Source organism: Chinchilla lanigera, unplaced genomic scaffold, assembly GCF_000276665.1.
Source record: "Chinchilla lanigera isolate Chin_1 unplaced genomic scaffold, ChiLan1.0 scaffold00072, whole genome shotgun sequence".
In the NCBI taxonomy this organism is placed as follows: Eukaryota; Metazoa; Chordata; class Mammalia; order Rodentia; family Chinchillidae; genus Chinchilla; species Chinchilla lanigera.
Window position 1 is genome coordinate 4,650,669 of NW_004955473.1, and position 14,015 is coordinate 4,664,683.

Sequence of the window (14,015 nt, forward strand, 5' to 3'; positions counted from 1 at the left end):
GTTTCTACGCTCACAATTATAGCTTTGACTAAAGTCAGCCAGGCCTCCTCTACAAAATACTTGCGGTAATGAACAAATGTCCAAAGGTGCACAACTGAATAATGAAGAAAGGTGCCTACTGTAGCTATTCAAAACCTGTCAGCAAAAATACATTAAAAACACAAGAGCCAGGAACTGGGGATATAGCTCACTGGGAAAGCACTTGCCTAGCCTGCACAAGGCCCTGGGTTTGATCCCTGGCCACACAAAAATGTATCTTCAGCCTATGTAACCATTTAAATGCAAAGGACTAAAGCTCTATAAGTAACAATGTGTACCTGGACTACAAAGAAAGCAAATACAAATTTGATTAACCTGAAGGTATCAAAATATACCTTTCAGAGGAGAAATGAATACACTTACACAATCCAAGGCTCCCCAGAATATTGGAAAAAACTACACCTGAGCTCTACAGTGCTGATGGTTCAAATTTGGTATTTCTGAAAAGTAATAAAATTTTAAGACAAGCGATGGATCTGTGCTTTTGGAGCTGGCCACTCCATTTTAGGGAATCTAGCCCACAGAAACCCTAAAGGAAAGGAAAAATTTCTTAAAGAACTATATAAAAACCTCCATAGAAATAACTTTTATTATAATGAATAATTAAAACAATTAGAGTAGGAGACTGGTGTTGCACATTAGGAAAGAACGCTACATAGCCATGGCATAGTGACAATATGAATACAGAGAAACGCACACGTAAGTGAAGACAGTACATAAAGTCAGGTGTGCATTCATTATTACACAGTAAACGTTATCATTTATCAATCAGGTAGTATAGTATGCTAATAAAAATCCAAAGAACTTAGGCTTTTAAATATGAAGTTTTTTGTTGTTGCTAGTTGCTTGATAATGACTGCTTTCCTCTTGACCATCATAATCATCACCAACACTTCGTAAGCAAATTATAACCCAAATCTGAAGTGAAATGGGTATCAAATGCCTCAGCTGCTCATGAGGCACAGAAGCAAGCATTATCGTAACACTTCTTTAAACAGCTTCTTTAAAGAAGGTAGATCATCTTCAATCGTCCCCAAAACACCTAATTTCTAAGCCAGCAAAAAGTACCCAAATTTTTTTGATATTCATTATAGAGGGCATACTGGCTTGAGATTAAATATTCAAGAGCTCTCTGTCTGTGTGACAAGTGCCTTATAGTAATATAATTCACATGTCATAAGGTTTTGGCCTTTATATAACCTGGTATATGATTTTAGTATTTTTAATGATTCATCCAGGGATCAGTATATCTTGGATGACATACTACTGGTAATGCTTAATTTATTGATGCCCACTGCTTATCACAAATGTACCTGTTGGTTATTTCCTACTGAAAGAAATATAGCCCGTTTTTATCATCTATTTTACAATGCAGTTTCCAGTAACTCTTGCACAAGTCAGGAGTCACTTATTTAGTAAAGGAAGAATTATAGGTTAAATCCTTCATAGTGCAAATAATCACACCCAAAATTATATCTTCTGTTTACATTTTCAGATAAAATAAGAGACACCAGGAAGGACTGGGATTTATTCTTTGGTCATAACAGCACAGTGCAGAGTGCTTTACACTTCACTAAAACATCATTTAGATGATGATCAGGTTATTCCTTTCTAAGAGCTTCAAAATATGTTGACAGAAGGGATGGTCTGTACCAGATAAGGATGACTGCCAATTTAGGAGTCAGCAAGTTCATAAACTGCCAAGACAGGTACTTACTAAGTAGTGCCCCAGCAGGTTAGAGGAAGCAGAACAGAGACAGACTCAGACATTAATTAGGCCACGGTCAATAAAACAGGCATGTTAACTAAAAAAAGCCTTCTTTGTATTTCATTCAGTGTGGTTGTTTACTTTGAGGTCACTGGAAATTATCCACCAATGAACTCAAACTACCCTCTGTGAAGTGAACCTATGAAAGGAACAAGGAAACATTCACTATTCCCAAAGGTTAACGAAAGCCAAAGGCTACTAGGTTGTCTCAGGCTGGGCCTAGTGTAGATCATATCAGTGCCTTTAGGATCTCTGACTACAGAAAGCATAATTGCTGGCCATAACTGTTAAACTCTGCAATCCAACAAGGCTGAAACCCACCACGCATCACTGCATCTTCAACGAGCCCAGACTTCCCATGGGCATCTCTCAGTGCAGCCGTAACTAAGGTAGACCATTTCTGCAAGACATGGTTGCCCTTAACAGGCAACTTTGGGCCAGGGAAGATTCCAAACCTCACAAAGAGAGGCAGAGTAAACCTGCCATTTGCTCCCCCAATATAGAAAGTAGACAGAATTCATGGGTTAGAACAAGTCAGTTTATTTTAGCATAGCAAATATTAGCATCCACAGTTTCTTCAGCTTTCCTGCCCCGAAGTCCCACAGAGCAATAGAACAGGTTCAGATGGATATTACAAGTGTTGGAGTTGCACTGCAGCTGAGGAATCGGAGGTCAAGAGCTAGGAACTTCTCAGGCAATGAGCCAGTGCCTTCACCCCGGGAAATGAACAGCTAAACGGTAGTCGCACGGGTCTTCTGGCCCTACTTAGCTGCCCTTTGACTCTGCAGCAATAGCTCAGTATTAGGAAACAGATGAGCCTTGCAGTTTAAGACACGGACAAAGAACATGAAGGGGCGCTCAGGGCCCAGCATGCACGGCCTCTCCCAACAGACATATTTGCTTTGCTGATCCAGACTTAGAACTAGACTGAACAATAAAGGGCTTTTCCTACTCACCCTTTCTGCCTCGAAGGTGTAAACAACTCAAATGCCCATCTATGAACAAAATGCAGTACAGTAATACCTCTGCTTGCAAACGCTTCTGTTCACAAACAATTTGGTTCACAAACAGAAGCATTCAGCAAAATTTAGCTTCCATTCACAAACTGCATTGGGTCACGAACACAACTATAGCCATCTTCCCTACACAAACACAAGTGCAGCCACCTTTCCCAAAATCATAAATTAAGTTCATAAACCAAAGCACCACTGTCTATCTGTACAACTATGACGTTATGCACTCATAAAAAGGAATAAAGTAGTGACACACATTACAATGTGGATAAACCCTGAAAACATTCTACTAAGTGAAAGAAACTAGGCACAAGAGGTCACTATTGTAGGATTTCATTTAAATATCCAGAATAAGTAAATCCATAGAAACAGAAAACAGATTGGTGGGAGATAGAATGGGGAGTTATTGCTTAATGGACATAGGGTGGGAATGATATAAATGTTTTGGAACTAGATAAAGGCAGTGATTTTACAACACTGTTAATGTAACAAATGCCAATGAATTGCTTAAAATGGTTACTTATATGTCAGATGAATTTCACATCAATAAAAATAAACCAAAGGGAAAAATGCAAATATATCAATCAGAAACAAAAAACAAAACAAAACATAAACCAAAAAATAAAAAACAAAACATTTAAAAACTGTTTTCAAGAGGGTTGGAACTAGCTATTCTTAAGATCTTATCACACTGGGCATGGTGGCACACGCCTGTAATCCCAGAAATCCAGTGACTGAGGCAGAAGGATCACTGTGAGTTTGAGACCAGCCTGGGCTAGAAAGTGAGCACAATGAACTGCATAAAGACACCCTGTCTCAAAACAAAACAAAACAAAAAAAAGATCTTATCACATCCACGTGAAACAATCTGAACCTAGCGAGCCACACTTCCGTATTCTATCTGCCAACTGGAAAGGTCATACAATGTTCATTTCTAAACATCTAACATAAAGACTACAATTCTAGAGTTACCTAGTATTTTCCCTTTTCTGGCAAATTCATCTAAAATTGGGATCTGTGGGTTCAAGGGCCGTGTTTACAAATCAAAATTTAGGACACATACTCTAAAGTTCCAGGTATATTCCCAGCAACAATTGCTCATGCTAAATTCAGGATATCTGACTGTTGAAAGTACAGCCCTCTCAACGAATCTATGCAAGAGATTAAAAGAATTCAGCCCCAGAGATTTTATACACACAAATAGTAACAGCAGCACTGAATTTCATTACATATTCAAATCAACTGGGCAGAAGGAGACTTCAGTGATGCCTGCGATCACTGAGATGAGAGGACTCCTGCTCCCAGGAGTGATGGACCTTTTTATGCCTATGGTATTTATCTCGGCTCCTACTTCTACTTCTATGACTCCTCCCTTCAGAATGCCCGCTGCGCCGGCTAAAATGTGTGTCTGAGCTTCGTTCTCTGTCTCGATCCCTGTACTTGTCTTCTCTCACTTCCTTCCTGCTTGAGGACTTGTGCTCATGCCTGGGTTTGTCCTTCTTTGGCTCCTTCTCTGGGTCCTCTGCTCCACCACGGGAGGAAGTCCTGACCTCAGGGAAGCCTGGGTAGTGCTTCCTGTGCTCTCTGGTCTCGGGCTTCTGAACCTTCTCCACAGTTTTGCTGCTGTGCTTCTTAGGGCCAGGTTCATCCTTTTCCTTTATCATCCTGCTTCTGTGAGGTGAAGAAGAAGATGGCTGCTCTGCCTGTACCTCCTGCTTAGTCTTCTCTTTTTCTTTCTTTTTTTGCTTTTTTTCTTTTTTGTCTGGAAACACAAAGGGGGCCATCAATAAGAAAAGCAAACAAAAAGAACTCCCTAAAAAGTGCCTTTCTTCTCCGAGTATATCATGTGAAACCAAAGTGTGATAATTCAAAAATGTTCTCATGCTAGCAGACACAAAATGTGCATAAGGAAAACATCTCTAACATGGTCACACCTTCCCCAGGAAAGTGCTTCTGAGAAACCAACTTGAGTGTCTGTCACCCCTGGTATGTTAAATCAATGCACAAGGCAATCCCCATCCTGAATTACTTCGCTAAACATTCTATCTCCAAATATACTCACACTCTGAGGTACTGGGTGTCAGAACCTCAACGTATCGATTTGAGGGGACACAATTCTGCCCACACTACTAGTCTTCTCTGACATCCTTCCTCTCCTATTTAAAATAAGGACCCTCCACATCTTCCCCTTCCACACTTAGGAGCTGACTATCAACTACACATGAATACTAGGAAGAGCACACACTAAGACCGCCTGGAATTACCTCTTGCATCTTAACACTTTACCTTTTTTGTGACTTTTTGTAGGTTTGTCATCTCCAGAGCCCTCAGATGAACTCAGTGGTGGGGTGTTAGTCCCATAGCCCTTTTGCTGGAGCTCTCTGGTCATGTTGTCCATTTCATCTATGTCCTTAGGAGCCCGATAGTTAGACACATGGTCCACGCGGATAGTTCTACCTTTGATCTAAGCAAGATGGGTAATCCTTCAGCAAAGACAATCCTCATATCAAACTATTTGAACCCAAGCTATGGAGAACCATGGTTTGAACCACATCCATTACCTTCATGCTAATTGTTTTCTGTGGAAACCACTAAAGCTAACCTCCTCACCTGGTGTGTTGGAGCACACATATCTAGCTATTAATACACTCAGCACTCAAGGCAGCCACGTGGGACCATGCAAATATCATCATACTCTGCATGTGCCATAAAGTTAACAAAACTGGGAAGGACTTCAAAAAAACACAAGCATCAAGAAAAACTGAGAAGTTAGAAGCACAATGAATTATCCTCAATCTGTAGCATTACTTTACAGTAAAATATGCCCTCGAAAAGTCTACACAGAATTCCTGAAGTCTACCTTTGCTAAAGCTGCTTTTTCAAGACAGTAATTAGGAAGAGGCAAAGTCAGACCAACAGTTGGGGTGGGGGATTGAAAAGAGATTACTTTCTTTTTTCAAACCCCTCACAGCTTGCTCTACCCCCACCATGCTGGTACACTCAGTTCACACTGATTCTTGTACTACAAACCACACTTCTCCAGGTAAACAACAAAATTAACCCTTCACTGAAACACATTTTACTTGCAAGTAGATACAGACTTACTCCATAAGCAAAGCCATCTGAAATCTGAAAAGTTTAATTTTTATTGTCCAAATGCAAGAGCAAATTTTTATTCTTACCTTTTTTTTTTTTTTTTTTTTTTTTTTTTTTTTTGGTTTTTTGGTTTTTTTCTGGTACCGGGAACCGAACTCACGACCTTGCGCTTGCCAGGCAGGCGCTGTGCCACTAAGCTAAATCCCCAGCCCCTATTCTTACCTTTTTAAACCTGAGAAACTTCTATCATCTATCCTATTCCTCATTTTGAAACTTTTTAAAAATATTTTTTCTTTGACTCTGACTGCCTTAAAATTTCACAATGACTTACTTTTGTAGAATTTTTTCATTAGATTTTAATTAGAGAATTTCCAGGTGAGGTCTTGGGAGTCATACAACAGACATGCATGGCTATGTCCTAAGTCACAAAGCCACCATGAATGCCTAGGTTCCCTGACACAGGACAAAATGGAAGGGCAGTATTTGTAGGTCTCTCCATTCCCTAGTAGAATAGAGATGAGAGTGGAGAAGGAGAAGGGAAAGGTAAAAAATAAAGGCCTGCATGGCCGGTGGGGATAAAGGTACCCATGATCCTGGGAAGATGGTTTGGTAACAGATGGGAAAAAGAAACAAACCCAGGCAGGGTCATGAGCCAATAGAATTATTTCCTAGAATCATTTCCCAACAGGTTAATCTCCATACCTCTGCAGTCCTCACAACACACCAGCACTGTCCCTGCACCTTCGAAGACCAGGTGAAAAATGAAACCTAACCCCTACACACAGGAAAAGTCTAGCCAAATCCTGCTTAATAAACACACTTACCTTAATTCCATTCAAATTGTCAACAGCCAGAATTGTGCTTCTCTGGTCTTCATAGCAGAGGAAACAGAATCCCTTGGATTTCCCAGTCTTTTTGTCTCGCACAAGGTTAATATTAACAATCTCCCCATACCTATTTTATAAAACAAAGACACTAATGATTTAAAATATAAAAACTTTCAAATTGGATAATAAAAATTCAAATAATATAATCTATATAGAAAACTGCTCCAGAACAAGATAACATAGAAAGGTTGAAAATAAAATATTAAACTAGAATAAAGCATGAACAATATTAAGAACAAAAACAACTTCAAGGCCGAGAGGCAGGAGGATAACAAGTTTGAGCCCTGCCTGGACAATTAGCCAGATCTTCCTCACAATAAAAAAAAATAATTTTTTTAAACAGGACTGGGGAATCTGGAGATATAGCTTAGTACAAAGGTCCTGGGTTCAATTCCCAGTTTTAGGGGATAGAGGGGTACATTAAAGGCAAAATTAAAAACATTAAGTGGGACTAAGGGCTATTTTGCATTTTTAAAAGGACATAATTCATAGACCACTACAGTAAAGAAATTAAAAATTTTAATTAAAAATACTATTAGAAATATGGAGAGAAACAGTTATGAGATAATTTAACACTCAGAAATAAGATCATAGAAATTAATATAAAATTATAACATTAAATAATTTTATTAACAAATATTGTCATATTAGTAAATACATTGATACTGTGAATCCTACAAGGAGATGATAATTTCTTTGAAGAATTTAGAAAATATATATTAAAACTGACTATACATTATGCCTCAAAGTAAATCTTAATAAATCTCACAAATTGGAAAATCTATGTTGTCAAATCACAATGTTATAAAGCTGAAAATAATATTTTGAAACAAAAAACACTCTACCAACTAGAACTTGAAACTTAATCTTCCAGCTAACAACTAGATGAAACAGAGAATGAAACAAAATAAAGGAAAAAGTTGATGGCAGACTACTTATAATAAAAATCAGAGAAAAATACAGGAAAATTTATGAGATATGGCAAAATCTATACTCAGAAAAAAATCAGTAACCATACAGAATTTTATTGTTTTTTGTTTGTTGTGGTTTTGATTTTTGTGGGGGTGGGGATTTAGGACTAAAAACAGGGTTTTGCACTGAGCTACATACTCAGCTCTTTCTTTATTCTGAGACAGCCTTAGCAAGTCACTGAGTTACCCCGGCAGGGTTTGCATTTGCCATCTTCCTGCCTCAGCCTCACATAGTGCTAGGATTACAAGTGTGTGCCACCACATCCAGGAATTTTATTGTTTAATAACAGTAATAAAAACAAACTAAAGGTTATAGTTAAAAATCAATTACCACATCTTTGTTACTTTTCTCTCCTTGCTGAGCCAAAATACCCAACACCCAAAATTAAGCAAGGAAAGGTTTATTTAGCTCACAGTTTGTGGAGGTTTCGGTCCATGATCAGCTGACTCCAAGGCAGGGTGGCATGGCACAGGGCAACACTCCAAGGCGGCAGAAGACAGCAAAAGTAGCAAGAGCACAAGAGGGATAACAAGCCTCTTTTCCACCCTTATATTGTAAGCAAGCATAAGGGAGTTTGGGGGTGGTAGAACTGTTTTTCACTCTAATTGTGGTGGTGATTATACACATCTACACAGGATTTACAACTCATAGGGCTGTATACACCCCTCAAAAGCTCAATTTTACCATACTAAAATATATAAATAAAAATTTTTAAAACTTCACTCAGCAAAGAAATCCAAATAAACAGTCAAAAGATAAATGACAAACTAGGAGAAAATATTTATAATTTATATCACAAGTAAATGACCAGAAAGCAGGTTTTTTTCTTTTGCTATAAAGGAAATTGCCGGGACACCTAGTAAAGCTGAGAAGTCTGCAGATTAAATAATATTGGGTCAATGTTGTATAATATCTTATTTCCTGAATTTGCTCACTTTACCAAGGCTAAGTAAGAAAATGTCCTTGTTTTAGACGTAATCTATATTGAATAATTGAGGAATAAATGGACATCGTGTCTGCAACTCACCCTCACACAGGTCACAAAAATAACAGTATCCATATATGGAGAGATAGAAGCAAAGCAAATGTGGTAAAATGCTAACACTTTGGGAATTTGGGTAAAGGGGGCAGAGATAATGTTTATACTATTTTATAACTTTTCTATTTTAAGCCTGAAATTATTTCAAAATAAAATTAAGAAAAAGAGTACAGCTGGGTGTGGTGGCGCACACCTGTAATTCCAGCACTTGGGAGGCTGAGGCAGGTGGATCGTTGTAAATTTGAGACCAGCCTGGGCTACAAACTGAGCTCAAGGCCAGCCTGAACTGCACAGCGAGACCCTGTCTCAAAAACACCCCCCACCAAAAAAGAGTACAAGAGCTGGATTGAAGCAACTCCTACTAAAAGATCAAATCAGGACAATTTGTGCATCAAAATGAATAATTATAGTAATGCATTATAACATCAATTTTTTAAAAAATAAGTCCACAGGTATATAACGCATGAAAAAGTATAACAAAGAGCTAATATCCTTAACACCTGAAGGACTCTTATAAAATCAACAAGAAATAGAAACACAAAAAACTGGCAAAGGATATGAGTAGAAAATTTACAAAGACATAATAAGGGCTATGAAAAGATGGCCAATTTCACTGATGATGAAATAAAGGAGGAGTAAAATGAAGCCATTTGGCAGATATTTTTAAAATAATCATTGTTGATGAGGATTCAGAAAGTCAGGCATTCCAGTGAGAGTGGAAACTGGTACAACCTTTTCAGAGAGCAATTTGGCAACATTTATAACATTTCTTTAAAATGCTAATATGCTCATTCTTATTCATAAGGAAACCATCAGAGATGTATACAAAAATGTATATGCTATAGTCTACACTGAAATATAACTTGTAATAGCAAACCATTAGAAATAATGCTCAACATTAATTTTTTAAATACTAAAAATAGGCCAAAATTCCAACAGCTTTTCCTTTCCTTTTCCATTCTACATTACCCTTTGTTGTTCTTTCTCCTCCCCTCTCCTCAAATGTTCTTAATGTCATGTATAAATACACTGCCTTTATAATTTTACGTACTTTTGAAAGTCATTGTTACCAGCAGCAAAGACGACCTTCAATGTGGATAGCCAGAATACAGAATTAAAATGCACAAACACACACACACACACACACACACACATACTAATTACCATTCAATGCAAGTAAAAGAAAAACAGCTGCAAGATGGAAGGCTGGGTCCACTACCACAAAGGTCTGAAACTTTGGCTGCACCTGGTGTGAAGTTTGTAGCATGCAGAAATTGGAGAAAGTCACCTGGGTGAGCTACCCAGCCCCTCTGCCATGGCCTTCTTCTCATGAGTGCTGCCCAATTCCTTATGGTATGCTGCTCCACAAATCGCCCAACCACTTGACCAGGGACCTCTACCCCATGGGATGACCCAACTACCCGGCCAAGGCAAGCCTTCTGCCAGGGAGTGTTGCCTGTGTTTGCTGGCCCTGGACATTTTGCTATGGCCTTCTGACTGTACATAATGTTCACCTTCTCTCAAACAGTCCTCTGCCTGCCACTGAAGGCTATAAACCCAAAGGTATGTATCAAATAATCATAATTTATCCCCTACATATGTACAATTACATGTTATTTTAAAAATAAATGCTGGTTTTAAAACTTTTTTTAAAAAGACATTGCTCCTCTCTGCTCCTGTGGGCTGCCAAGGCCCTCTGGCCCTGTGCACTATCTGGCCATGCTGTTTAGCTCTGCGCTGTGTGTCAGCTGCCGTGCCTCTCCTACTCGGTGCCACTATGCATGGGAGCTGCCAAAGTTCTGCTGCAGTTATCTCATCGCACAATATAGAATATACATATACTTTAGTTTTTGTCATTGCTGGGACAAAATATCCAACGCCCACAAGTTAAGGGAGGAAATGTTGATTTTAGCTCAGTTTGTACTCAGACCATAGTCAGCTAGATCCAAGGCAGGGCAGCATGGCAGAGGACAAACCGTTCAAGGCATGCAAGCAGGCAGTACGGGGCTTCCCTTTCCCATTTTATTGCATTTAGGCTCTAAGCCTACTGCTTGGTGCCACTCCCACCCAGGATAGGTCTATCTTCAGTAAATCCATTCAGCCACAACCTGAGATATACTAATCCAATCAGCAGAGTGATCCAGTTTTTTACATCCAGGGTCCAGTATCACACACCCATGATCCAGTCACTCCCCGAGCCCCACCTGGGAGCACACAAGGTTTTGGCAGACATTTTAGATATAAACCGTAACAACATGTCTCCTATTCATTCTTGTTCCTGCAGCAGCCTGTGATTCTCAGCTTCTGGGCAAAGAGACTAGCTCTAGTCACTGTTCAACTTCACACTTACCTAGAAACAAAACAAAACTATTTCCTAAACCTTCTGCCCTCCACCCCCAATTCTTTTGTGCTTTACCCTAATGCCACTCAGGTGAAGGTCCAGAGGGCCCTGGGATCAGGGGCTATCCCTCATTTTCAGGAGCCCTAAGATATGAGCCAAATAATACCTTCCTGGGAGTTTCAGTCTGTTCTAGTTTAGTCCCAGGCTGAACAAGTTTCACGGAAAAAATAATACAAGTAGACTAGAATCCCTAAGACACCATCCCAAATTATCCAACTTCTGGGATCTTCTATATGGGAACATTCTACAACACTTATCTTTTTTTTTTTTTTTGGTTTTTCTCCGGTACCGGGAACCGAACTCACGACCTTGCGCTTGCCAGGCAGGCGCTTTTGCCGCTGAGCTAAATCCCCAGCCCCCTACAACACTATCTTGTGACTGACTTCAGACTAGGTCAGCAATTTCATGCTTCTCCATGCAGGGATGCTACTCAGCCTATAATTAAAGTACCTTTTTTAGTGTCACAAACTACTTTGAAGATAACGCAATATATTAACTATTGTTAATTTCCTATTATCTTGATTTGAAATTTTGTATCATTGAAAAGAACAACCGGGATGAGGGAAAACAAAAAAGAAAGAAAAAAATGTATACACAGGATAGCTAAGAGAGTTGTACTACTGAATTCTATTGCTTTATTGAAAGGAACAGTTACTGTTTAATTGTTTGATCAATCTTACATGTCAATATTCATTTAACTGAGTAACCAATTTGAAGATAACATTACGTAATACAGCAACCACTGTTAATTTCCTATCACCTTGTCTGAAATTCTGTATTGCTTCTATTGTTTAGGTGTTGTTTTGTTTATGTCTGTCTGTTTGTTAATCTGTTTTCATTCTTTTACCCTGAAAATAAAAAAAAATGCATTATGGAAGCAAACATCTCTGCTGATCCAGGAGGCAGGGAATAAAAAGGAACTTACTGTGAGAAGACACAGATGATGTCCCCTTCAGTCAGTTCATAAGGAAGCCCTCCTAGAAAAGAAAATTACACTATAGTTCAACAAATATTAATGGAGAGTCTACTACATACTGTGCGCCAGGCCACACACTGGGAGTACAAAGAGTATGCCACAAGCCTTGCCCTCACAGCAGTCAGTCTGATGCAGCGGCAGAGGTACATATAATGTACCAGCAGAACAGAAAAAAATAGTGATTAACTCTAAGCAGAAGGGCTGGGATCACCACTAAGCAAAGAAATCTTATGATTCAGTTCTCATATCCAAACTCCTATGGACAAAGCATAAATATAACAGTTTATGTTATTATAAACTCCACCTACACATAAACTAAGGATCATAAAGACAACTTAAGTATTTCATAAGAAATAATTTCTCCAAATGTTTCTTTCCTCCTCTGTAAAATGGGGACGTTAGTATACTTGCCTCACAGGACTGATGCAAGAATTAAATATAAAAATTTATGTAAAGTGCTTAGCACAACATCTGGTGCGATAACCTCTAACAGTCAAACTGTAGAATTACTGGTTGTGAAAGTGAATACAGGGCCCGGCATGGTGGCACATGCCTGTAAGACCAGCACTCTGGAGGCTGAGGCAGGAGGATCATTGTGAGTTCGAGACCAGCCTGGACTACAAAGTGAGCTCAAGGCCAGCCTGAACTACTGCACAGTGAGACTCTGTCTCAAAAAGACCAAAAAAAAAAAAAAAGAAAGAAAGAAAGAAAAGAAAAGAAAAGAAAAGAAAAGAAAAGTGAATGTAGGGAAGGCCATGTGGCCATAAAGGGAAAGCACGAGCTAACTGGAGGGAAAAGAAATTCTGAGGGAAGAGGGATGGGAAAAGGCAGTTCACACTAATGAGGATAGTGGCTAAGCCCATGCGTTGTGGAATCTTAAAGTTTTGGCTGTGTGACCTGAGGGAAGTCTATTAACTTCTCTGCACCTCCGTTTCCTTAGCTGTATAATGGGTGAGTGGGTGTGGGAGAGATGACGGCAGTCTCTGGGAAACCAAGGGGAGAGACTCTTGGCACGGTGAATGGCAAACAGTAACTCCCAGAGGCACAGACCGGCAGGGAGAGCAAACTAAAACGGGCGAAAAAACAAGGGAAAACGGATTCATGGGCAGGTAAGATTCAAAAGTGTGTGATAAATGTCTGCTGGAGAAAGATGTGGACCTTACCCAGAAAGATCCAGGCGCTGTCCTTGTACTCGGTATGCCAGGAAACCTTCTCCGCCACCCCAAGCTGGACCTCTCGCTCATTCAGCTCGTTGATCAGCTTCACCTTAGTTAAAGGGCTGGGGGGAGGGGGCGGAGACGTAGACAAGTAAGGTAGGCCCGGTCGAGGTAAGGAAGAGCAAAACTACGGGAGGAGACGCTGTAGTCTCCAAGCGGCTATCTCCCCTCGCCGGGCAGACACTCTACCACCCAACCTCGTGCGGGCCACCCCCTTCGGCTCACGCCCCCTTCCTCAGGCGCAAACTGAAACCTTACTTCATCTTGGCGCAGGTTCGCGCTCAGCGCTCAGCTTCCGGTCTAGGCTGCGCGGCGCAGGCTCGTCGCTCGCTCAGCGCACGCGCACTGGAGTCAGCGGATGTGAAGTATAGTTCAGCCGCCGGGAGGCGTGGCGCCTGCGCACAAGCGCCAAAGCGGTTTTTTTTTTTTGTTTTGTTTTGTTTTTTTTCTATATTATGGCCCTTGCTCCTTTCACTGGAGAGAATTCTGCCCTACTCCCTCGGAACTCTGTGATAAAAGGCAAGGGTATGAGCCATTACAGGAACCCCAAACTCCTGGATAATACCTGCAGCTGATTGGTTTCGGTCGAAATGTTTGCAGAATAAAG

At 40.0% G+C, this 14,015-nt stretch overlaps 1 protein-coding gene across 1 annotated transcript; it reads right to left on the bottom strand.

Moving 5' to 3' along the window:
• Positions 1–3,588: 3,588 nt before the first annotated feature.
• On the bottom strand, positions 3,589–13,751 carry Rbmx2 (RNA binding motif protein, X-linked 2). The gene is made up of 6 exons (XM_005401234.2): positions 13,667–13,751; positions 13,355–13,470; positions 12,141–12,192; positions 6,741–6,870; positions 5,107–5,284; positions 3,589–4,582 (listed from the first exon to the last, which is right to left on the bottom strand). The coding sequence occupies exons 1-6, from the start codon at positions 13,669–13,671 to the stop codon at positions 4,080–4,082; spliced, it is 984 nt and encodes a 327-aa protein (XP_005401291.1). The 5' UTR covers positions 13,672–13,751; the 3' UTR covers positions 3,589–4,079.
• Positions 13,752–14,015: the final 264 nt, after the last annotated feature.

Excerpts from the sequence above, each read along its gene's own strand:
- Rbmx2 (XM_005401234.2), bottom strand. Across the intron at positions 12,193-13,354 it reads CAGCGCCTGGATCTTTCTGG|GAGGGCTTCCTTATGAACTG; the intron begins GTAAGGTCCACA and ends TTTCTTTTCTAG. Across the intron at positions 4,583-5,106 it reads TACAAAAAGTCACAAAAAAG|ACAAAAAAGAAAAAAAGCAA; the intron begins GTAAAGTGTTAA and ends TTGTGTTTCCAG.